A 27746-nucleotide genomic window follows, 5' to 3' on the forward strand; every position below is an offset into this window, starting at 1 on the left:
GCTCCGCAGCTCGCATTCAACTTAAACTGAAAATGCCTTAATAGGCCTATAGCATTATAAAAATTAAGAACAGAAATATAAATTTTAAGTAAAATCATTATCATGCTCCTTAAACGTTAGCAAATGGTATAGAAATCTAAATGAATTAAGTTCAAACCCTAGAGACCTATGGGCCTGGTAATCATAGGCCTACAGCAAAAAATGCAGGACAGTACTGTTGTTGACAAAAGAGCCTGCGGTGGATATCATACAATCTAATAACTTTCAAATGTTCCGCCACAACGTCGTATATTTGTTAAGTATTTACCTTAATTGTTCGGTCTACTGCCCACTTCTCAACATATTTCAATATAATTCGTTGTTTAGTCGATCTTGTTCAGCCCACCGCCCACAATATTATCTTCTCGTTCGATGGAGAAAAATAATGTATTTCTCCGCATAAAAAGTTTGAATATGTTAAACAGCTTTAACAGCGACTATTTTGTTTAAAAAAGACCGTCATTTTCCATACTTTTATTAAATTGTGGCAAATTTTAGTTACAAATATTTTGTTTTACTGAAATAGCTTTATTCTTCAAGAGAACTATATCTCGCCCCTGCAAATGTAAAAAGAAACCCTATATTTTCTTTCATAACTTAGCCTGGTTCCCATCCATGCTGAAAGCTACATAAGAGAACTATATCTCGCCCCTGCAAATGTAAAAAGAAACCCCATATTTTCTTTCATAACTTAGCCTGGTTCCCGTCCGTGCTGAAAGCTACATAAGCATATATAAAGACTATTCCTTTGTTTCTATGTCATTTTCCATACTTTATACTTTCATTTAAATGTTGCATATTTTTAGTTACAAATATTTTATTATACTCAAAATAACTTTATTCTTCAAGAGAACTAAATCTCGCCCCTGCCAAAGTAATAAGAAACCCCATAATTTCTTTCATAATTTAGCCTGGCTCCCGTTCGTGCTGAAAGCTATGTAAGCATATAAAAAGACTAATCCTCTGTTTCTATCTCTAGTCTGCGTAAAATTAATATTGTTGACGCCAATAGGTGGCGGTATATCGGAAATGCGAAAACGAAAATGAAAGTAAGTTTAGAAATCTGATGACAAAAAGCGCTGCAGCTATGCTTAGCGCTTTGAAAAAGACAATAAACCTAAAATCAAGTGTTTAAGTGAACTTTGACGTCATTATCACTGTTAAAAAAGGGGAAAAAACTCTTCATACCCGAGGTGCATCTAAGATTTAATTAACCAGTTCTCTTCAATAATTATGCAAAACATCATTCTAATGTTTATTACAACATAAACATTATAGATAACTAGATACGATCTCGTTACGAGTAACGAGTAGGTCTTCCGTTCAATTTTTAAACGAGAAGATTAAAATATCAATGAAATTTCAGAATTCCCCCTCAAACGCTCCCTTTCAAATAATTTATACGATTGTCAATATCTTTAACAATACTTATCAAAGTGTTTTGCTTTTTCACATACAGCACATTAAAGATTTAAGATTTTAGTTCCCTAAATTCTCTAATTATGTCGTCAAAGGGTGTGGCAATGAGTATCACAAACTGATATTTTTACGATCAACAACTTTGTTTCGGTAATGCATTACAAAATCTTGATCGTTTTCAAGGTATGTGAAAAAGACTTTACGAGTGTCTTGGTCCCTAATGTAAGGGGCCAGCCCCTTTTTCTTGCGTTTGTTCAAAAGGTCTCAGAAATACTAACAATTTTTGTTCTTTCACGTATCTTAAATTGTTGTTCATTTTTTAGATACAGATGATTGAATATTTTAGGGGCCAGTCCTCTAGATCCTCAATGGGGACAGACATTGGTGTTTGAATTGATGGAATCGATTAGAATTATCAATGCAAGCATTTTCTCTTCTACAATGCTTAACAAAATATGTCTCCTTCTCTAGATATATTGCGTCAAAGTTTCGGGACGTTGGCCCCAAAAATCCCAAATAACGTAATAAATGGGCGTGGCAATGATTTTACTTGATATATATTGTTACGATCAACAACTTTGCTTCTATAATGCATTACAAAATCTTTATCAGTTTAAAGTTATCTATAAAAGAGTTTAGGAGCGTCTTGGCCCCTACTTTAAGGGTCCAGCCCCTTTTTCTTGAATTCAATCAAAAGGTCTCACAAATTCTAACATTTGTTGTTCTTACACCTATTTAGATTTGTTTATCTTTTTGAGATACAAATGATTGAATGTTTTAGGGGCCAGCCCTCTAGATCCTTAGTGGGGACAGACATTGGTGTTTTGATTGGTGGAATCGATTAGTATAATCAATGGTCTACCTATCCTGAAAATTTCATAATTATATCTCTGATAGTCTTTGAGTTTATGTCTGCAAAAATGGGTCGTAAAAACTTACAAAATCGGTCGTAAATCGGAACTGGAAGTGACGATTTCAAAATTTCAAAAAACATCTAAAATTATGAGCACTGGCAATCATCTGTGAAAAGATGGTCGAAATCTGCCGAATAGTTTTCGAGATATCGCGTGCACAAAATTTGTGAGAAAAAATAATAATAACTATATACGATCTCGTTACGAGTAACGAGTAGGTCTTCCGTTCAATTTTTAAACGAGAAGATTAAAATATCAATGAAATTTTAGAATTTCCTCTCAACCCCTCTCTTTTAGATAATTTATACGATTGTCAATATCTTTAACAATACTTATCAAAGTGTTTTGCTTTTTCACATACAGCACATTAAAGATTTAAGATTTTAGTTCCCTAAAATCTCTAATTATGTCGTCAAAGGGTGTGGCAATGAGTATCACAAACTGATATTTTTACGATCAACAACTTTGCTTCTATAATGTATTACAAAATCTTGATCGATTTAAAGTTACGTGTAAGAGGTTTTACGAGTGTCTTGGCCCCTAATTGAAGGGGCCAGTCCCGTTTGCTTAAGTTCATTCAGGTGGTTTCAAAACTACTAACATTTTTGTTCTTACACCTATCTTAAATTGTTGTTCATTTTGTAGATACAAATGATTGAATATTTTAGGGGGCAACATTAGATCCTTTATGGAGACATTTAATTGGTGTTTCAATTAGTGGAATCGATCAGTATCATAAATACAGACATTTTCTCTTCTACAAAGCTTAACAAAATATGTCTCTTACTCTAGATATATTGCGTCAAACTTTAAGTATTTTGGCCCCTCAAAATCCCTAATTACGTAATAAATGGGCGTGGCATTGTTTTAACCTGATGGATATTGTAACGATCAACATCTTTTCTTTTATAAAGCATTACAAAATCTTGTTTGTTTTAAAGTTATTTGTAATAGAGTTCACGAGTAGCTTGACCCCTAATTTAAGGGGCCAGCCCCTTTTTTATGATGTCTCTGAAAAGGTCTTAAGAATACTAACATTTTTTGTTCTTACACTCATCTAAAATTGTTGATCATTTTTGAGATACAAATGATAGAATATTTTAGGGGCCAGCCCTCTAGATACTTAATGGGGATAGACATTGGTGTTTTGATTAATGGAATCGGCTTATATCATTGATGCAGGCATTTTTTCTTTTACAATGCTCAACAAAATATGTCTCCTTCTCTAGATATATTAGGTCAAAGTGTAAGTACTTTGGCCCCTCAAAAATCCTAATTACGTAATAAATGGGCGTGGCATTGATTTTACCTGATGGATAGTATTACGATCAATAACTTTGCTTTTATAATGCATTACAAAATCTTGTTTGTTTTAAAGTTATTTGTAATAGAGTTCATGAGTAGCTTGACCCCTAATTTAAGGGGCCAGCCCCTTTTTCATGATGTCTTTGAAAAGGTCTTAAGAATACTAACATTTTTTGTTCTTACACTCATCTAACATTGTTGATCATTTTTGAGATACAAATGATTGAATATTTTTGGGGCCATCCCTCTAGATCCTTAAAGGGGACAGGCATTGGTGTTTTGAATAATGAAATCGATTAGAATTATCAATGCAAACATTTTCTCTTTTACAATGCTTAACATAATATGTCTCCTTTTTAGCTCACCTGAGCTGAAAGCTCTAGCGAGCTATTCTGATCACATTTTGTCTGTCGTCCGTCTGTCTGTCTGTCCGTAAACTTTTCACATTTTCAACATCTTTTCAAGAACTACTGGGCCAATTTCAACCAAACTTGGCACAAATTATCCTTGGGCCAAGGGGACTCAAAGTTGTGAAAATTAAGGGCCACACCCGATTTCAAGGGGAGATAATTAGAAATTAATGAAAAAGTTCGAGAAATTTTCAAAAATCTTTTTCTCAAGAACCAGAAAACCAGGAAAGCTGAAACTTGTGTGGAAGCATCCTCAGGTAGTGTAGATTCAAAGTTGTGAAAATCATGACCCCCGGGGGTAGGGTGGGACCACAATGGGGGGTCGAAGTTATACATAGGAATATATAGAGTAAATCTTTAAAAATCTTCTTCTCAGAAACTAATCAGCCAGGAAAGCTGAAACTTGTGTGAAAGCATCCTCAGGTAGTGTAGATTCAAAGTTGTGACAATCATGATCCCTGGGGGTACGGTGAGGCTACAATGGGGGGGGGGGTTGTGTTTAAGTTTTACATAGGAATATATAGAGTTAATCTTAAAAATCTTCTTCTCAGAAACTAATCAGCCAGATGATTCTTTATAATTGTTAAGACTTTGGCGTCAGGACAATTCTTCGGCCTCACAAGAAGGTTCAGAGTTTGATGTAGCTTTATATCCCATATATAAACAATTATTCAGGATCTTTTTGAGAACTGCAATACTCAACATGTGATATGACTATAAAATCATCCTGTTAGAAAAGGGACTAATGATTATTAACATAAGAATATCCAGGGGAAAAATGGATTTTATTTATACAGGATCTACATGTATTATTGTACATTGTCCAGATTGTTTGTATTATGACTTTATTAAGCTGATTTTATCATACCTATTGTTCCTCAGGTGAGCGATGTGGCCCATGGGCCTCTGTCTAGATATATTGCGTCAAAGTTTAGGTACTTTGGCCTCTCAAAATCCCTAATTACGTAATAAATGGGCGTGGCAATGATTTTACCTGATAGATATTGTTACGATCAACAACTTTGCTTCTATAATGCATTTCAGAATCTTTATCGTATTTAAGTTATTTGTAATAGAGTTTACGAGTGTCTTGGCCCCTAATTTAAGGGTCCATCCCCTATTTCGTGGTTTTGTTGGAAAGAATTTTTAATTTTGTACCACTTTTATTATATACGTCTTTAAAAAAATATCAACTCATAAAAAAATACAGATCAAAACGTATGAAAATTTTGATTCAAAATTCGTATCCATTTTTAGAGCCCAGGCGAGCTCCTAAACTTTGCGCCACTGGCGTAAAAAAACTGCATTGTGCACAACTTCAAACAATGGTATACCTTTCCTGAAATTTTACATTCACTTCTCTAATAGTCTCTGAGTTTATGTCTGCACAAAATTGGTCGTAAAAATTTACAAAATCGGCCGTAAATCGGAACCGGAAGTGACGATTTCAAAATTTCAGAAAACTTCTAGAATTATGACAAATGGCAATCATCTGTGAAAAAAATAGTCGAAATCAGCCGAACAGTTTTCGAGATATCGCGTGCACAAAATTCGTGGAAAAAAATAATAATAACTAGATACGATCTTGTTACGAGTAACGAGTAGGTCTTCCGTTCAATTTTTTAAACGATACGATTAAAATATCAATGAAATTTCAGAATTTTCACTCAACCTTTCCCTTTCAGATTATGTATACGATTGTTAATATCCTTTAAAATGCATGACAAAGTATTTTCTTTTTTACATACAGCACATTAAAGATTTAAGGTTTCAGTTCTCTAAAATCCCTAATTACGTCTTTAATGGGTGTTGCAATGAGTTTTACAAACTAATATTGTTACGATTAACAACTTTGCCTCTATAATGCTTTACAAAATCTTGATTGTTTTAAGGTATGTGTAAAAGACTTTACGAGTCTCTTGGCCCCTAATTTAAGGGGCCAGCCCCTTTTTCGTGTTTTCATTCAAAAAGTCCCACGAATTCTAACATTTTTTGTTGTATCACCCATCTAAAATTGTTGTTATTTTTTGAGATAAAAATGATTGACTATTTTAGGGGCCAGCCCTCCAGATCCTTAATGGGGACAGACATTGATGATTTCATAAATGGAATCGATTAGTATCATCAATGTTAACATTTTTTCTTTTACAATGCATAACAAAATATGTCTCCTTTCTAGATATATTACGTCAAATTTTAAGTACTGTGGCCCCTAAAATCCCCTTATTACGTAATAAAGGGGCGTAGCAAGGAGTTTTACCTGAAAGATATTTGTATTATCAACAACTTTGCTTCTATAATGGATAACAATATCTTTATCGTTTCTAAGTTATTTGTTATAGCGTTTACGAGTCTCTTGGCCCCTAATTAAAGGGGCCAGCCCCTATTTCTTGATTTTTGAAAAGCTCCTAAGAATACAAACATATTTTGTTCTTACACCCATCTTAAATTGTTGTACCTTTTTGAGATACAAATGTTTGAATATTTTAGCGGCCAGCTTTGTAGATCCCTAATGGGGACAGACATTGGTGCTTTGATTAATGGAATCGAATAGAATCATCAATGCAAACATTTTCTCTTCTATAATGCTTAACAAAATATGTCTACTTCTCTAGATATATTGCGTTAAAGTTTAAGTACTTTGGCCTCTAAAAATCCCTTATTACGTAATAAATGGGCGTGGCAATGATCTTTTCTAATAGATATTGGTATTATCAACAACTTTGCTTCTATACTTGTTTACAATATCCTTATGGTTTTTAAGTTATTTGTAATAGAGTTTACAAGTCTCTTGGCCCCTAATTTAAGGGGCCAGCCCCTTTTTCTTGATTTTGTTGGAAAGAACTTATGATTATCTACCACTTTTGTTATATATATCTTAACAAAATATTAACTGATAAAAAGATACAGATCAAAACGTTTGAAAATTTTGAATAAAAATTCGTACCCAATTTTCGTGCCTAGGCGAGCTCCAAAAATAGCGCCACTGGCGTAAAACAACACAATCGTGCACAACTTCAAACTATAGACTACCTATCCTGAAAATTTCAGAGTCATATCTCTGATAGTTTTTGAGATCAGCCCTGCACAAAATAGGTCATAAAAATCTACAAAATGGCCCATAAATCGGAAGTGACGACAACAAAAAATTCAAAAACATATAAAATTCAGATCATGCCTCATCATTTGTGGAAAAAATGGTTGAAATCGGCTGAACAGTTTTCGAGAAATCGCGTGCACAAAATTTGGAAAAAAAATAATAATAACTAGACACGATCTCGTTGCGAGCAACGAGGAGGTCTTCCGTCTGATTTTTAGAATATGGAATGACCTTACTCTTGACTTTCATCAGCGAAACGTATCCGGAAAAGGAGGCAGGATATATGAGTAATGGGTGAAAGACTATCTATCCCTTTGGTGTCCCTTATTTGATGGATCAGCTCCTATTCTTTCCTTTTAGTCAAAAGGTATTTTTGTGTACCACTAATAAGTATTTAGAAATTGGTTACCGTTTTTTAGATATCTGGGAAATATCGTTTTGATATCCGGTCCTAATACTCCTTTTAGGGTCCAGATGAAAACAATATATGGTTGTACATTGTTAAGCTCAATATTTTTAGCATCTTTTGTTAAATATTGCTTTCCAAAGTTTTCCTCCATTTTGAGATATTGAGCATCAAAGCCTTAGACTTCTGGCCCCTTAAAATCCCTAATTACGTAACATAAGAGTAAATGATTGCCATGTACAGGTACATTACATTAGAATGAACATAATTGCTTCTATAACGTATCACAAAATATTTAACAGTAAAACGTTATCATTAAAATACTTTAGAGCCCCCTCAGCCCCTTATTAGAAGGGCCAGCACCTTTTTCATGATTTCAAATGAAAGCTCTTGTCAATTCAAACACTTTTTGTTCAACAAGTAATTACAAATTTTGTACGTTCTTGAGATATCTTGAGAGGGTCGTGTTAGGGGCCAACCCTGTAACTCTTATTAGGGACCGCATAACAAAGAAATTATAGTTGATTATTGTTAAGCTCAATATTTTGAGCATCTTTTGTTCAATATTGCTTATCCAAATGTTTCTTCATTTTGAGATATTAAGCATTAAAGTTTTGGACTTCTGGCCCCTTAAAATCCCTAATTACGTAACATAGGAGTAAATGATTGCCATGTATAGGTAAATAACCTTAGAATGAACATAATTGCTTATATAACGCATCACAAAATATTTCACGGTAAAAGGTTATCATTAAAAGACTTTCGAGCCCCCTCAGCCCCTAATTTGATGGGCCAGCCCCTTTTCTATGATTTCAAATGAAAGCTCTTGTCAATTCAAACACATTTTGTTCAAAAAGTGTTTACAAATTTTGTACCGTTCTCGAGATATCTGGAGAGGGTCGTTTTAGGGGCCGACCCTGTAACTCCTTTTAGGGACCGCATAACAAGGAAATTATGGTTTCAGATTGTTAAGCACAACATTTGAGCATCTTTTGTTAAATATTGCTTATCCAAATGTTTCTTTATTTTGAGATATTGAACATCAAAGTTTTGGACTTTTGGCCCCTTAAAATCCCTAATACGTAACATAGGAGTAAATGATTGCCATAATTAGGTTAATAACCTAAGAATTAACATAATTGCTTCTATAACGCATCACAAAATATTTCACAGTAAAAAGTTATCATTAAAAGACTCTAGAGCCCCCTCGGCCCCTAATTTGAAGGGCCAGCCCCTTTTACATGATCTGAAATGAAAGCTCTTGATTTATTTAAGTTTTTTTGTTCTACATGTTTTAACAAAATGCTTTCAAGAAAAGAGATATTCAACGAAAACCAAGAAAATTCATGACGCCTTTTTTATCTTAATTTTCAAGCTCGGGCGAGCTTCGGCGCTCTTTGAGATAAAGATGATTAATGACCATTAGACACTATTTCAGTCTTTCGTCTATCAGCCCTGAAAAGTTCAACATCATATCTTAAATAGTAAAAGAGGAGTTCTCCACACAAAATACCCCTATAAAAACTGATAAATCCACAATATCTCAAGACAGGAAGCGACATCATCAACAAAAAAAATTCCAACAAGGTTCAGATCAATACCTATCAGAACTGAAAATTTGACGTAAATCGGTTGAGCCGTTTCCGGGAAATCGCGTGCACAAAATCGGTAAGAAAAAAAAAAAAAATAATAATAGGGAAAAAGAAACCTAAGAAAAACAATAAGGTCTTCCGTTGGAAACGGAAGACCTTAATAAATAATAATAAGAAACAGTACGAAAACAATAAGGTCTTCCGTTTTTTAGTTTAAATGATACCATGAAATATCAATACAATTTCAAAATTACCCCCCCCACCCCCAAATTTGAAGATAAAGAATAAAAACCCTAATTACGTCAAACATGGGCCTGACGATGACTTTTTTAAACCGATAGTGTAGAGATCAACAACTTTAATTTTATGATGCATAACAAAATATTTATCGTTTTCAAGTTATTCGTAATGGACTTTACGAGTCTCTTTTTCTTGATTTTATTGGATAGAACTTTTGATTCTCTACTACTTTTGTTCTATATGTCTTATTAAGTCATATCTCCTATAGTTACTGAGATCAGCTCTGCTACAAAATCGACCGTTAATTCGGACCAGAAGTGACGACGACAAAAATTCAAAAACATATAAAATTCAGATAATGTCCCATCATCTGTAAAAAAATTGTTGAGATCGGTTGAGTAGTTTTCGAGAAATCGCGTGTACAAAATTTGGGAAAAATTTTTTATAATAAACAGTACGAAAACAATAAGGTCTTCCGTTGGAAACGGAAGACCTTAACTAGATACGACCTCGTTACGAGTAACGAGTAGGTCTCCCTATTTTTTTTAGTTTCAAAGATACCATGAAATATCGATACAATTTCAAAATTACCCCCCCCCCCCCCCATTTTAAGATAAAGAATGAACACCCTAATTACGTCAAACATGGACCTGACGATGACTTTTTCAAACTGATAATGTAGAGATCAACAACTTTGATTTTATAATGCATAACAAAATATTTATCGTTTTCAAGTCATTCGTAATAGACTTTACGAGTCTCTTGGTCCCTAATTAAAGGGACCAGCCCCTTTTTCTTGATTTTATTGGAAAGAACTTTTGATTCTGTACTACTTTTGTTCTATGTGTCTTAACAAAATATCAACTGATAAAAAGATACTGATCAAAACATATGAAAATTTAGATTCGAAATCTGTACCCCATTTTCGTGCCTAAGCGAGCTCCAAGGAATAGCGCCACTGCTGCAAAACAATTAAATAGTGCACAACTTCAGACCATGCTCTACCTATCCTGAAAATTTCAAATTCATATCTCTAATCGTTTCTGAGATCATCTCTGCACAAAATTGGTCGTAAAAAATTATAAAATCGACCGTAAATCCGGACCGGAAGTGACGACGACAAAAATTCAAAAACATATAAAATTCAGATAATGTCCAATCATCTGTGAAAAAATTGTTGAGATCGGTTGAGTAGTTTTCGAGAAATCGCGTGCACAAAATTTGGAAGAAAAAAAATAATAACTAGATACGATCTCGTTACGAGTAACGAGTAGGTCTTCCTTGCGATTTCTGTTTTTAATCATACCATGAATAATCGATACAATTTCAGAATTACCCCCCCCCCCACACACACATACACTTTCCGATAATGTATACAAATCCCTAATTACGTAATAAATGGGTGTGGAAATGAGTTTTCCAGATAGATATTGCTACAATCAACAACTTTGCTTCTATAATGCATTACGAAATCTTAATCATTTTTATGTAATTTGTATTAGACTAAACGAGTCCTTTGCCCCCCCCCCCCCCCAAAAAAAAAAGGGGACCAGCCCCTTTTTCTTGATTTCTTTGAAAAGGTCTTAAGAATACTAACAATTTTTTGTTCTTACACCCATCTAAAATTGTTGTTCATTTTTGAGATACAAATGATTGAATATTTTTGGGGCCAGCCCTTTTGATCCTTAATGGGGACAGAAATTCGTGTTTTGATAAAGGGAATCAATTTAAATCATTAATGCAAACATTTTCTCTTCTATGATGGCTAACAAAATATGTCTACCTCTCTAGTTATATTGCGTGAAAGTTTAAGTACTTTGGCCCCTAAAAATCCTTAATTACGTTATAAATGGGAGTGGCAATGGTTTTTTCCTGATAGATATTGGTACGATCAACAACTTTGCTTCTATTATGCATCACAAAATCTTTATCGTTTTTAAGTTATTTGTAGTAGAGTTTACGAGTGTTTTGGCCCCTAAATAAAGGGGCCAGCCCCTTTTTCTTGATTTTGTTGGTAAGAACTTTTTATTTTCTAATACTTTTGTTATATATGTCTTAACAAAATATCAACTGATAAAAAGATACAGATCAAAACATATGAAAATTTTGAATGAAAATTCGTACCCAAATTTCGTGCCTCAGTGAGCTCCAAGGAATACAGCCACTGGCATAAAATTTAATAGGGCCTAACTTCAAGCTATATTCTACATATTCTGAAAGTTTCAAACACATATCTCTGATAGTTTCTGAGATCATCTCTGCACAAAATAGGTCGTAAAAATTACAAAATCGGCCGTAAATCGGTACCGGAAGTGACGACGTCAAAAATTTCAAAAACATATAAAATTCAAGTCACGTTCCATCATCTGTGAAAAAATGAGTGAAATCGGTTGAATGGTTTGGGAGAAATCGCATGCACAAAATTTGGAAAAAAATAATAATAATAACTAGAGCAAAGCTCGTTGCAAAGCAACGAGTGGGTCTTCCGTTAATGTCGGAAGTAAAGCTGGAAGTTCCTGTAAGAAGCAGAACTCTTAAACCAATAACAAGAGTATCTAAAATAAAAAGATGAAAAAATCGAATTATTCCTGGTACGACCTAACAAAACCCGAATGATTTTAAGTACGATTTAACAAAAACCTTATTGATTTCAAGAACGACTTAACAAAATTGCCCGAATGTGTTTTAGTACGACTTAACAATTATTTTTGGTACGAGTTAATTTTTCTATAAACATTACGCTATTTTTTAAACCAAGGACGCGGAAACAAAATTTCCGGAAAAATCAACTTTTAAACTCCGATATCTCTGTAATGCATCGTCTGATTTTAAAACAGATTTCAGTTTTTTATTAAGCTTAATAAAAGCTGCTTTGTTGCATTATAATAAATATCAAATTATTAGTCAGAAAAGAGTTATCATAAAAAGACCTTGTACACCCTAATTTGTGGGGCCAGCCCCTTTTTCTTGATATCAAATAAAAGGTCTCGCTAATCTAAACATATTTTGTTCTACAAGTGTTCATGAATTGTAAACCGTTCTCGAGATATCTGTACAAATGTGTTTTAGGCGCCGACCCTTTAACCCCTTACCGGGGCCACTAACAACAAAACTTTTGGTTTAATATTGTTCAGAACATTATTTTGAACAACTTTTGTTCTGCATTGCTTTTTAAAATATTTCTCCTTTTTCAGATATTAATGATCATAGTTTTGAGTTCTGGCCCCTTGAAACCCCTAATTACGTAATATATGACTTAGGTATGGTACTGTATAGATGAACAGCTGCACAATGAACATTTTTGCTTCTATATTAATGACAAAATATTGTTCAGTAAAGAGTTATTGTTAAAAGAAATTAGAGCCCTTTTGGCCCCTAATTTGAGAGGCCAGCCCCTTTTTCTTGATATCAAATTTAAGGTTTTGCAAATTTAAACATATTTTGTTCAACAAGTGTTCATGAAATGTTAACCGTTCTTGAGATATCTGTACGAATGTGTTTTAGGGGCCGACCTTTTAACTCCTAAATGGGGTCATAAACAAAAGCATTTAAGGTAGCATATTGACAAGAACACCATTTTAAGCAACTTTTGTTCTACAATGCTTATAAAAATATTTCTCCTTTTTCAGATATTAATGATCAAAGTTTTGAACTTCTGGCCCCTTGAAACCCTTAATTACGTAACATATGACTTAAGTATGATACTGTATAGATAAACAGCTGTACAATGAACATTTTTGCTTATATAATTAATAACAAATTATTGTTCAGTAAAGAGTTATTGTAAGAAGACTTAAGAGCCCCCTTGGCCCCTAATTTGAGGGGTCAGCCCCGTTTTCCTGATATCAAAGGCAAGCTCGTAAAAATTGAAACAACTTTTGCATTACATGTTTTAACAAATTATGTGCACATCGAAAGGTATTACAGAAAATGTGCAAAAATTTCATGGAAAAATTTTGTGCTAATTTTCAGGTTCATGCGAGCTTCTAGGCCTTGAGCAATTTTCATAATTGGAAGCATGGGGGTACATCTACAGACATTCATCTAAAACCCCTGAAAATTTCAAGCTTCTATCTTGATTAGTTTCGGAGGAGATGCGTGGACAAAATGACCCTTAAAAATTTACAAAATCATCTATATCTGAAACCGGAAGTGACGTCATCATGCAAAAATATAATAATATGTAGCGACGATGATGTTCTATCACTCCTAAAAATTTCGTGCAAATCGGTTGGGTAGTTTTTGAGAAATAACGCTCCAAAAAAGTCAGAAAAAGAAAAAAAAGAATAATAAGAATAAAGAAAAAGAAACCGTAGAATAACAAGAGGGTCTTCCGTTGGAAACGGAAGACCCTAATAATAAGAAACAGTACGAAAACAATAAGGTCTTCCGTTGGAAACGGAAGACCTTAACTAGAACTCGTTACGAGTAACGAATATGTCTTCCGTCCGATTAGTTTTTTAAGATACAATGAAATATCGATACTATCTGCCAAATCTAAAATCCTTGTGAAACTATTTTTTTATCTCGAGACTGGAAACGGACGAACGAAAGTGATTAATAGGAAAAAAGCTAGTTGTTCTTGTACATTTGCCAAGTGGACATCACTGTTTATTATGCTAGATGAAACACTTAAGAAAATCTGTTATACTTGTTAAAAACATGGATTAATTGAACCTTCCGGTGAGACCGGAAGTGACAGTTGATAAAATTAAACCAATTGAACACATCTTCAATCAAATGTCTATCATTCATAAAAGTTCCATGTCTCAATCACTTACAGTGACTAAAATATCGAGGATATCAAATATATCATCTGAGATATTTGAGATATCTCACCGGAAGTAGAATTTTTTTTATTTGTTTAACATAGGATAGATGACATATGAAAGGATTAATACTTATACTTTAATTCTATATGAAATAAAATTAATGCAAAAAAAAATTATTTTTAGAGTGCCTCCGGTGACGACCGGAAGTTATGACGAACAAAACATAATAGTTTGAAGACATTTACAACTATAGATCTATAATTCTGCAAAGTCTGAATGCCCAAGTACTATTCATTATTGAGAACTTAATGTCAACAGATTTTTGACCCGGGACAGGAAACGGACGACAGGAAATGAACTTTGGAAAAAATGAAAAAAATTCCTAAGGATTAAGTTTTGATCTATCATTCCTGCAAATTTCAAGTCAATCTATCGACCCATCTCTGAGGAACCTTGTAGACAAAAAAATTGGGAACAAAATTCGTACCCAATTTTCGAGCCAAAGTGAGCTCCTTAGAATGGCGCCACTAACGTAAAACAAAAACAAGGATCAACTTCAGACTATGCTCTACCTATACTGAAAATTTCATATTCATGTCTCTGATAGTTTCAAAGTTTTAGTGTGCACAAAATAGGTCGTAAAAATGAACAGAATGGCTAATAAATCGGTACCGGAAGTGACGACAAAAAATTATCAAAAATGTATTAAGTTCATATCAAGTCTAATCATCTGTGAAAAAATGGTGGAAATCGGTCGAATAATTTTTCGAGAAATCGTCTGCACAAAATTTGTGGAAAAAAAAATAACAACTAGATACGACCTCGTTACGAGTAGAGTAGGTCTTCCGTCCGATTTTTTTTTTTAGTTTAAATGATATCATGAAATATCGATACAATTTCAAAATCCCCCCCCCCCCCAAATTTTAAGATAAAAAATAAAAACCCTAATTCAGTAAACATGGGCCTGACGATGACTTTTTCAAACCGATAATCTAGAGATCAACAACTTTGATTTTATAATGCATAACAAAATATTTATCGTTTTCAAGATTTTCGTAATAGACTTTACGAGTCTCTTGGTCCCTAATTAAAGGGGCCAGCCCCTTTTTCTTGATTTTATTGGATAGAACTTTTGATTCTGTACTACTTTTGTTCTATATGTTTTAACAAAATATCAACTGATAAAAAGATACTGATCAAAACATATGAAAATTTAGATTCGAAATCTGTACCCCATTTTCGTGCCTAAGCGAGCTCCAAAGAATAGCGCCACTGCTGCAAAACAACTAAATAGTGCACAACTTCAGACCATGCTCTACCTATCCTGAAAATTTCAAAGTCATATCTCTAATAGTTTCTGAAATCAGCTCTGCACAAAATTGGTCGTAAAAAATTACAAAATCGACCGTAAATCCGAACCGGAAGTGACGACGACAAAAAATTCAAAAACATATAAAAAAAAAAGATAATGTCCCATCATCTGTGAAAAATTTGTTGAGATCGGTTAAGTAGTTTTTGAGAAATCGCGTGCACAAAATTTGGAAAAAAAAAAATAACAAACAGTACGAAAACAATAAGGTCTTCCGTTGGAAACGAAGACCTTAATAAACCGTACGAAATCGTATCTAGTTATTAAGGTCTTTTGTTTCCAACGGAAGACCTTAATAACTAGATACGATCTCGTTACGAGTAACAAGTAGGTCTCCTGTTCAATTTTTAAACGATACAATTAAAATATAAGTGTAATTTCGGAATTCCCCTCAACTACTCCCTCTCAGAAAATTTATACGATTGTCATTATCCTTTAAAATGCTTAACAAAGAGTTTAGGTTTTTCTCATACATCGCATTAAAGATGTAAGATTTTCATCCCTTAAAATTTCTATTTACGTCATCAATGGGTTTGGAAATGAGTTTTACAAACTGATATTGTTACGATCAATAACTTTGTTTCTACAATGCATTACAAAATCTTGATCGTTTTTAAGTTATGTGTTAGAGACTTTACGAGTGTCTTGGCCCTTAAATTAAGGGTCCAGCCCCTTTTACTGGAGTTCATTCGAAAGGTCTCACGAATAATAACATTTTTTGTTCTAACGGTTATCTAAAATTATTGTTCATTTTTGAGATACAAATGATTGAATATTTTAGGGGACAGCCCTCTTGATCCTTAATAGGGACAGACATTGGTGTTTTGATTAATGGAATCGATTATAATAATCAATACAGATATTTTCTCTTCTTCAATGCTTAACAAAATATGTCTTCTTCTATAGATATATAGGGTCAACGTTTGATTAGTTTGGCCCCTAAAAATCCCTTATTGCGTTATAAATGGGCGTGGCAATATTTTTTTCTGATAAATATTGTTACGATCAACAACTTTGCTTCTATAATGCATTACAAATTCTTGATCTTTTTTAAGTTATTTGCAATAGAGTTTACGAGTGTCCTGGTCCTTAATTAAAGGGGCAAGCCCCTTTTTCTTGATTTCTTTGGAAATATCTTAAGAATACTATTATATTTTGTTCTTACACTTATCAGAAATTGTTGTTCTTATTTGAGATACAAATGATTGAATATTTTAGGGGCCAGCCCTCTAGATCCTTAATGGGGACATACATTGGTGTTTTGATTGGTGGAATCGATAAGAATAACTAGTGCAAACATTTTCTCTTCTACAATGTCTAACAAAATATGTCTCCCTCTCTAGATATATTGCATGAAAGTTTAAGTACTTTGGCCCCTAAAATTCTCTAATTACGTAATAAATGGGCGTGGCAATGATTTTACCTGATAGATATTGTTACGATCAACAACTTTGTTCTATAATGCGTTACAAAATCTCCATCGTTTTTAAGTTATGTGTAAGAGACTTTACGAGTGTCTTGGCCCCTTAATAAAGAGGCCAGCCCCTTTTTCGTGGTTTTATTGGAAAGCACTTATGATGGTCTACCACTTTTGTTATATATGTTTTAACAAAATATCGACTGATAAAAAGATCAAAACGTATGAAAATTTCGAATGAAAATTCGTAACCGATTTTCGTGCCTAGGCGAGCTCTAAAAAATGGCGCCACTGGCGTAAAATAAATAAATAGGGCACAACTTCAAACTATAGTCTACCTATTCTGAAAATTTCATAATCATATCTCTGATAGTTACTGAGATCAGCTCTGCACAAAATAGGTCGTAAAAAATTACAAAATGGCCGATAAATCGGTACCGGATGTGACGACAACAACAATTTCAAAAAATATAAAATTCAGATCATGCCTCATCATCTGTGAAGAAGTCTTCGAGAAATCGCGTGCACAAAATATGGAGAGAAAAAAAATAACTAGATACGATCTCGTTACGAGTAACGAGTAGGTCTTCCGTTCTTTTTTAAACGATAAGATTAAAATGTCAATGAAATTTCAGAATTTCTACTCAACCCATTCCTTTCAGATATTGTATACGATTGTCAATATCCTTTCAAGTGCTTAACAACGAATTTTGCTTTTTCACATACAACACATTAAAGATTTAAGATTTTAGTTCCCTTAATCCCTAATTACGTCATCACTGGGTGTGGCAATGAGTTTTACAAACTGATATTGTTACGATCAACAACTTTTTTTCTATAATGCATTACAAAATCTTGATCGTTTTTAAGGTATGTTTTCGAGACTTTACGAGTGTCTTAGACCCTAATCGAAGGGGCCAGCCCCTTTTTTTGATTTCCCTGAAAAGGTGTAAAGAATACTAACATTTTTTTTTCTTTCAACCATCTAAAATTGTTGTTCATTTTTGAGATACAAATGATTGAATATTTTTGGGGCCAGCCCTCTTGATCCTTAATCAGGACAGACATTGGCGCTTTGATTAATGGAATCGATTAGAATTATAAATGCAAACATTTTCTCTTCTACAACGCTTAACAAAATATATCTTTTTTTCTAGATATATTGCGTCAAAGTTTAAGTACTTCGGCCCCTAAAAATCCATAATTACGTAATAAATGGGCATGCCATTGATTTATTCTGACAGAAATTGTTATGATCAACACCTTTGCTTCTATAATGCATTTAAAAATCTTTATCATTTTTAAGTTATTTGTAATAGAGTTTACGATTGTCTTGGCCCCTAATTAAAGGGGCCAGTCCCTTTTTCTTGATTTCTTTGAAAATGTCTAGGGAATACTAACACTTTTTGTTCTTACACCTATCTAAAATTGTTGTTCATTTTTGAGAAACAAATGTTTGAATATTTCGGGGTCAGCCCTTCAGGTCCTTAATTGGGACAGACAATGGTCTTTTGATTTGTGGAATCGATTAGAATCATCAATGCCGAAATTCTCTCTTCTACAATGTCTCCTTCTCTAGATAAATTGCGTCAAAGTTTAAGTACTTTGGCCCCTTAAAATCCCTAATGACGTCATAAAATAGGCGTGGCAATGATTTTTCTGATAGATATTGTTAGGATCAACAACTTTGCTTCTATAACGCATTACAAATTTTTTATCATTTTTTAGTTATTCGTTATAGAGTGTACGAGTGATTTGGCCCCTTAAAAAGGGGGTCAGCCCCTTTTTCTTGATTTTGTTGGAATGAACGTTTGATTATCTACCACTTTTGTTATATATGTTTTAACAAAATATCAACGGATAAAAAGATACAGATTAAAAGGTATGAAGATTTTGAATGAAAATTTGTACCCAAATTTTGTGCTTCAGTGAGCTCCAACGAATAAGCCATTGACATAAAATTTAATAGGGCCTAACTTCAAGCTATAATCTACATATCCTGAAACTTTCAAAGTCATATCTTTAATAGTTTCTGAGATCCTCTCTAAACACAATAGGTCGTAAAAATTACAAAATCGGCTGTAAATCGGTACCGGAAGTGACGACATCAAAAATTTCAAATACATATAAAATTCAAGTCACGTTCCATCATCTATGGAAAAATGGTTGAAATAGGTTGAATAGTTTCCGAGAAATCGCGTGCACAAAATTTGGAGAAAAAAATAAGAAGAAACAGTACAAAAACAATAATGTCTTCCGTTGGAAACGGAAGACCTTAATGATAATAATAATAAGAAGAAACAGTACGAAAACAAAAAGGTCTTCCGCTGGAAACGGAAGACCTTAATAAGAAACAGTACGAAAACGATAAGGTCTTCCGTTGGAAACGAAAGACCTTAATTAAAAAATGACACACACAGAGACGAAAAATATTGGGTTTTTTCATTATTTTTTTTAGCCCCTACATTCATCCATTTGGTAAACTACGCTTATTTTTAAATTTATCATTAAGAATCACATGTACTTGACCTGCGTTCCACAAAAGAACTTACAATTTACGACCAAATTAATGGATGCTTATTAAACACAAACTATTTAATGTTTTAATCGATCTGCTGTAAGATATTACTGAAGAAATCAAACCTGTTAAAGTTGAATGGTTTGGAAGAAATTTTGCTCTTTGAAGACCGTGCACAATGAGTCTGAAAAGATTTATGACTTTGTCGTAAGTTCGTTTGTAAAAAGAAAAAATAGCGTATAATTAATTGCCTTGTGGTGTCGTAAATAAGGTATAATAAATCGTTAACAAAATTATATGACATTAAAACTTTTTTTAATTTTTATATTCCAGATTTCAAGGCAGAGAGAGAGCAAAAACTGATTATTAAGCAAGAGTTCTCAATTGACAATATTATCGCATTAATACAGTAAAAAAGAAGATATTTTCAACCAAACCATCGAGCCATAAAGCACCGTCCGAAAAATCAAGCAAAAAGGACAAAAATGAAGTTACAGGACCGCATTACGGGAAAGATCACCGGCTTGTTGTCTGCCGTGCGAGATGGGCGGTCCAAGGGGAAGTCACTAGACTCACCGGAAGTGTGCGAACCCCTGCAAGAACTGGCAAATGAAATTGGACACATCATGTTATCGGAATTGAAGTTGTCTGAGAAGTTTGAACTCGGTAATAAACGTTGTGTTGATGTTTTAAAAGAGGAAACTCTGGTGGACGATATGATTGATTTCTGTCTGCAGAACAAAAACACACTTTCCCCTATTTCGGACGAGGAAAAAGTAATGTGGACTTTCTTCATGGCTGGAACTATATTTAGCTCTGATTTATCTCGGAAACTGTCCAAGTCAAAACTGTTAGAATATGGTAAAGATATTCTTGAAGCTACGCATGATTCATACGAGAGTAAATGGCCGACGGTGAGTGCACACTGAAATAGAGTAGAATTACTCACTTTACCAGACAAGCTCAACGATTTTTTGTCGTTGTATTTGACATTGTCTTTAGTCATGCAAGGTACATTATTATTTGCTTCAGTATAGCCGTCATATTTTTTGCACATTAAATATATTTTGATGTATTAAATTACTATATTATGTGTTAATACATACTGCAATTATTTATTCACACACACACACACGCACACGCACACGCACACACACACACACACACACATTTGCACAAACATCTGTACAAAGTGATAGATTTATAATGTTTCTTGCCCCTTGACTATGTATTATAGAACTTTTTTAGAATTTATTTTTATTTTTAAAGTTGAGTCGAGGATCAATACTGGGTTTAATTTCTCACACCACACACAACATGTGCACGTTTTGTGACGTCACAATAACTGACGTCAGGGCGGCGGGATATCTTCCCGTTTTCTTGAAATACCTGGAAAGCGACGTTGTCAAAAATGACCTTCGGCTAAGGATCCCGATATTGGCTGCTGCAAGTGACGTCATGAATGAACATGACGCAAGCATGGCGGGAAGCCGTGATGACGTGGAATACATGATATGTGGCATTGAGGAGGCCATTCGATGCGTGTCGGGCCAGTTCAATGGCTGGTTCGCCTTTGAACTAGCAAAGAGTACGTATTTCATATAACATGACATACTGTGGTTTCATTAATATTCAAGGGTATCAATTTTCGTGGATAAAGTGAAAATCACAGTTTCAAGGATACGTAAATTCGTGGCCAATGACCCTTTCAATACAAAATGTTAATAGAAATTGCGTTTTAAATAACATTATTCAACGAATATTGATGAAACCACAGTATAATGGTGATAGATTAGGACAACTTTTTTTTTTTAGAAAATAAACGGGAGTTAGACTTTGAAAAAATCTGGGATATAAGACTTGGAAGTCACTTGATCACATTATATGTTTTACAGTGTGACTGTTGAAGCGAACGCAGCAGAAACTTAAAATATCTCACATCATTGTCAACTATACATCCCATGGACTTGCCCCACCCTATACAACATCGCTTCCTCTGAAATATTTTTACCCCCCACCCCAACACAAAGTAAGCAACTTAAATCTTTAATCCAAATTGCCCAGCCATAGGCTATTGTATAACAACTTTTTCACAGAGTCAACTCGCCAAAAATGTAAAACGAAACTGATTCATTTATTCGTTCATACTTTATTTCCTCTACATAGAGATTGAACATTATACATATAACGTAAAGTTTCTAAAGAGTCACATCAAATACATACATTTACACAAGTAATAATGGAAAAGAAAAATAAATAAATAATAATAATAATAATAATAATAATAATAAATCAAAACAAAACAAAAAATTAAAAAAATAATCAGAACTATATACAAAATATTCATCACGCTGTAGTTAAACAAGTGCACATGATGTCCTCATGTGAGGAATACAACAGAAGTTGATCTGATATATTTGATGAATGCAATGTCAGTGGATGATTTGATGCATAATTATATGATCAGTCCTTTACTTTAGCTTGAGATGATTTTGGCAGTAAAATCTGAAAACAATAAATTAATTTTATTATTTCTTGTAATCTTGTTATCTGAGTGTTATTTTTTTCACCTGATACATACATTTTTATTCATTAATTCGTTCATTTTTGTATGCTTAATATACGTTGTAAGTATTTGCACAATTATATCATTAGTTCTTTACTCCAGCTCGAGACGATTTTATCAGTAATCAAAGTACTGAAGTACTGACGGGAGTTGATTTTATCGATTATCATTTATTTAAAAATCAACTTATCTTGCATGGCAATTACTAATAGTTTCTAGTCTGTATTTGAATTACGCACTTTTTTACAATATAAATTATTGAACTTTTCCGGCAAGAATTTCGAGAAACCCCATATGAATCATGTGTAATATTTAAAGATAGATTTCAAACTATGTATTAGTAATCGAAACAGTTCTAAAAATTGTATGGATCCAAGCACTATTGACATCGAACTCTTAATACAGTCTCGTTCAACTATACGCTCGGCTGTCTCCGTTAATCTCAGACAAGCAAGAGAGTCTCTCTATTTAACGGTGACTTACTGAGACAGCCGAGCGTTTGGTTGAACGAGACTGTATCAAACTCATTAAACTGTGGCGTATGAATACATGACACTACAAAAATATCTAAATATTATTGTTCGTATTATATAAAATCTGACTATTTTCAAAGTGTTTATAGATAAGTTTCCTTGAAAAACAATGCTCCAGCATACATTACATCGAATTTTTTTTTCAACAACTACGTCTTGTCAGCGGTAATTTTCTGTGCTTAGGTCCGAACACTGTTTCACTTTCGGTTTGCCAGAGTAACTGCATAGGAGAGTTGATTAAAATAAACTCCCAAAAACTGTAAAAAATGAATTGCTTGTATTATATCTCTTTTATAAAATGACGTAATTCTTATAACAGTAAGGTTTTTATAATCATCACAACTACACTTTACCTATCGTATGCAGTATAAGCTTGGATCGATATGACAGTGTTTCAGTTCAACATTTTATTAATACACACCATTTGATGACGTCATACACAAGTGCACATCCTAACATCTCCCTTCCTCTAAAATTGAATCAGTTGAAAGATAATCAAATTCACACACAAACATTAATGAAATTATAAAACTGTAAAGACAAGACACATGAGTATAATTCAAGCCTGAGTATTTCTGAGCTTAAAAAGGAAAGAAGAAAAAAAATTTATCGATTTACATCATACATTCCAAACAATGCTTTAACATTTTGCAACAAATGTTCACATGACATAGTCATCAAATTTCCTTGGAAGATTGTGGTCCCGCGAACTTGTACGGAGGCTTGTATGTGGATCACTGGGTTTTTTGCAGAGACGGAGCTTTCACAGGTTTGTCTTTCAGATCTCATCTCATCTGGTGGTGGATCTACCAAAACATCATATTCTCGGAGTGGCTGCATATTTGCATTCGTAGGTTCCCTTGTAGCGCGAAGATCTCTGCGGTTTCTGCGATATAGTCGGTTGTTGACCTCAACTAAGTACGATCGCTTTCCGATGTTGTCCACACACGTTCCATAACACTATTTCTTCTCTGGGTCAGTGGTTGCTCTCATTCTGACCGGTTGTCCTATTTCCAGTTCTTGAAGTTCCTTAGTGGTTCTATCATAGTAGAACTTTGCCGTTTGTCTCTTAAACTTTACCTTGTCTGTAACATCATCCACGAGTTTTGGTTGGAGTAACTCCTGTGTCATTGGTAATGGATGACGAGGTCTTCGTGTTATCAGACGTTGTGATGGACTGCTGGCCATGTCAACCGTTGGCGTGTTCCTTCAATCAAGGATGGACAACAATGCTCTTCCACAGGTCTTCTTGATTTTTGTTGCATTTCTTCACCATGTTCTTGGCTATTTTCACTGCTGCCTAAGCTTTGCCGTAGGACTGGCTGTGATAAGGGGAAGAGGTAGCGTTCTGAAATTCCCAATCACGTGCAAACTGGTGAAATTCCACTGCTTTGAACTGGGGGCCATTATCTGTAACAACACCTTTCGGAGTTTCATGGCGCGCAAAATGTTTTTTTTTCAAACAGTTGATGACTGTCGCTGCTGGCGTATCTGGAAGAAGGTCAAACTCAAAGAAATCTGAATAATAGTCGACTGTAACGAAGTAGTCATCAGTCTTCATGGAAAAGATATCGATCACAAGTTTCGACCAAGGCTGCTCTGGAATATCATGCGTCATTAACCGTTCTTTCTGTTGTTTAAGTTAAAATGTGCTGCAAGTGCTGCAGCACTGGCTTACAAAGTCTTTGATCTCCTCGTTCATTAAGGGACAATACAGTGAATCATGAGCCTTACGTAGGAAAGCTTTGATTCCTAGGTGGCTTGAGTTTGTACATCGAAGCATTTCCGGTCGAAAGGCTTTCGGAATGACAACACGGCTACTGTGGAAGATGATACCATCTTGTATTTTAAGAGTGTCTTTGACGTTCCAGTATGCCCGTATTGCTATAGGTACGTCTTCTTTAGTATCAGGCCATCCAGAGAGAATCACCGTTTTCAAAGACTGGAGATTGTCGTCCTTGTTCGTCAAGGTTATTATTTGGTTAAGACGTGAGTCAGTGATCTTACCTACTCTGCGTGTTGGATTTGTGCTATTTCCTCAGCAAGTTTAGAAGGGTGCTGTCCATGATACTCTGGAGTAGCGCGCGACAGGGTATCTGCAATGTACAACCCTTTTCCTCTGGTATAGACAACATCCAAGTTGTATTTCTGATGGCGCAGTAACATCCGCTTTAGTCGTTTCGGAGCTGACATGAGAGATTTCTTGAAAATTATTTCAAGCAGCTTGTGGTCTGACTACACGGTAATATGGTGTTTACCATATGCATAATGGTCGAATCTCTCACAGGCAAAAACGATGGCAAGGCACTCCTTTTTTATTTGTGCGTAGCATTGCTCTGATTTCGATAAAGCATGAGATGCATATGCAACGGGTTGTCCATTCTGAAGTATTGTGGCTCCTATTACAACTTCGATCGCGTCACACTGGATTGTGACTTCTTCATATACATTGTAGTACTTCAGTACTAGTTGACGACTCACGAGACGTTTTACGCTATGAAACGCTTCTTCCTGCTGTGACTGCCACGACCAGAGGGATCCTTTGTCTGTGAGACGTCGCAGAGGTTCACAGGTCTCTGATAAATGAGGCATGAATCTGGACAAATATGTTGCTATCCCAATAAACTCTGTACTCTTTTACGTTCTCAGGTCTTTTCATATCTGTAATAGCTGTCACTTTGTCCGGATCAGGACGGATGCCATCTGCGGTAAGTGCGTTGCCCATATACTTAACTTCAGTCTGACGAAGCTTGAATTTTTCTTTGTTTAGCTTTAGTCCCACCTCGCGAGCTCTCTGTAGGACGGCTGTCAAGTTGCAGTCATGGTCATGAATCGCTGATTCCATGGTCTGTCCACAACCGTAGACAATGATGTCACCCATGACACATTCTGCTCCTGTTAGTCCTTCTAAGACTTCATGTTGTCTGCGCTGGAATTCTGCAGGCGCTGAAGAGATTCCGGAGGGTAAGCGTATCCATCTGCATCGTCCAAAGGGAGTCCAGAATGTAGTTAGATAGCTGCTACCTTCATCTAACTTGACGTGCCAAAATCCTTCTTTTGCATCAAGAACTGAGAATACTTTGGCATTGGCGAGATTTGGTAATATGTCTTCAAGAGTAGGCAAGATGTAGTGTGATCGATTGATCGCTTTATTCAAGTCTCTTGGGTCAATGCATATGCGTAGCTTTCCTGGTTTCTTCACAATTAGCATGCTGCTTATCCAGTCTGTTGGAGTTGTGACTTTCTTGATCACACCTCTGTTTTCAAGATCCTTCAACTTTGTGTGGATTTCTTGCTTCATGGCTTAATTAAATTTTCTCGGTTGTTGCTGAACTGGCTTGACAGATGGATCAGTTTCAATCTTGTACTCTCCTGGGAAAGTCCCTAGTCCGTCGAATACATCTGTGTAGTCGTCTAACAGCTGACTGCGTGTGAGTGGTTCATAACTGTCTTTGGTAAGTATGTCAACACTGTTCACGGTATCCACAGTTAGCAGTCCTACGAGTTCACATGCTTCAACCGTGAGTAATGCAGTCTAATCTGTATCAACTATGTAAAAGTTCAGACATTCTGTATTGTTTTGCACTGAGCAGGTGATATCAACGGTTCCTAGGGGTCGAGCTTTGACTTTCAACCATATAGATGTAGAGCTTTGGCTGTTGGTTTCAATGGCGGACAACCATTCTGAGTAAGAATGCAGTACTGCCGAAATCCAAGAATGTTGCATGTTGATCCTGAGTCTAGCTGACAGATCACATCTTGACAAGTTGCATCATCAATTGCCATGTTGACTTTTGCGAACCACTGCATTCCATGTGTCGTCTTCACTGTGTAACACGCTTCGCAATCACTACTGTCACTAATGTCATCAGTTTCATCATCGAGCTGGAGAACAGTTGAGAAAGAACTCAGACACACACTAAAGCGAAGTGATTTTTCTTGTTGCACTTGCCGCAAACCTGTTTGTATGCAGGACACTTCTCTTTTCCTCGCTCATGTTTTCCACCGCAGTATTTGCATTTGCAATCTGCTTTCTATGGATATTTTGGTGGCTGTGCTGAAAACCTTTTCTGTTTGTGCTTTAAATCTTTTTTGTGCTTCTAATATCCTCCTCTAGCTGCATTAGTGACTTGGGCTTTATTGCTGTATGTTTCACCTTGTCCCTGCTGTTTTTTAAGCTGACTGGCAGTTCTCTCGCTGGTTCTACACATGTCTACAGCGCTGTTGAGGGTGAACTTCGATTCTCTAAGTAATCTTCCACGGACGCTTTGATCGTTTGTTCCCAATACTATCCTGTCACGGATCATCTGGTCTGCAATGTCACCAAATTCACACGTCTTTGCGAGTTCTCGTAAGCGGCACAAGTAGTCATCAAAGTATTCGTTGGATAACTGGTCTGCCGCATTGAATATCTAGCGTTCGTAAATGACATTCGTCTTGGGCATGAAATGTCCATCTAATGCCTTTAAGATTTTGTCAATATCCTCTTTATCTTGAATACTAAGAGGTAAGTTTTCATATATTTGGAAACTGTCTTTACCCATCACTGTCAATAATGTTGCTAGCCGGACAGGCATTTCCTTCTTTACGAGGCCTGTAGAAATTTGATTGTTAGACCACAGAGATTTAAAGAATTTCAAGTTGCCTCTCATATCACCTTTCACTACCGTCGGGGCAGGTACAGGTAAGTCTTGAGACGCCATCGTGCCTTACTTTTGGACGGTACTGTACTCGGAGAAATATGCGTAGTTTTCACAGTTTATGTATGTACATTGCACATAGGTTATAACTGCAATGTTACTTGATGAAATGTGATGAAATTTCTTTCACAATGAACTTGGTGCAAAATTAATCGATCACAACACTTACAGAAAGGTATGCGCATATGTGGATACACTTTGCGGGTTTGGGAAATATGGCGGCGGCCTTACCGAGCACGTGTGATGCTGAGACGAACTACTTGCGAAAAATGTGATGAATATACGGGATCATCGGGGCTGTGCTACAATACCCGGTATCCTGGCTTTGTTTTCTCACACTCTGCAAAGGCTTGGTCCTGTTCGCTGGCTAGAATTCATGCGTCGAGGTGAATTCGTTGGAACACTTCTAACACCATGTTTAAGTTCAACATCTTATTAATACATAA

At 35.1% G+C, this 27746-nt stretch overlaps 1 protein-coding gene across 3 annotated transcripts in view; it reads left to right on the forward strand.

Moving 5' to 3' along the window:
• Positions 1–27746, forward strand: part of LOC128183203 (uncharacterized) — a 71198-nt gene that overhangs the window by 15667 nt on the left and 27785 nt on the right. For all 3 annotated transcript variants that reach the window (XM_052852119.1, XM_052852116.1, XM_052852117.1), the window contains exons 2-3: positions 19835–20415; positions 20771–21089. In XM_052852119.1, coding sequence (XP_052708079.1) covers positions 19987–20415; positions 20771–21089 — 748 coding nt within the window. In that variant the 5' untranslated portion in view covers positions 19835–19986. The remainder of the gene's footprint in view (positions 1–19834; positions 20416–20770; positions 21090–27746) is intronic.

The sequence above is a fragment of the Crassostrea angulata genome, chromosome 5 (genome assembly GCF_025612915.1).
Source record: "Crassostrea angulata isolate pt1a10 chromosome 5, ASM2561291v2, whole genome shotgun sequence".
Lineage (NCBI taxonomy): Eukaryota > Metazoa > Mollusca > Bivalvia > Ostreida > Ostreidae > Magallana > Magallana angulata.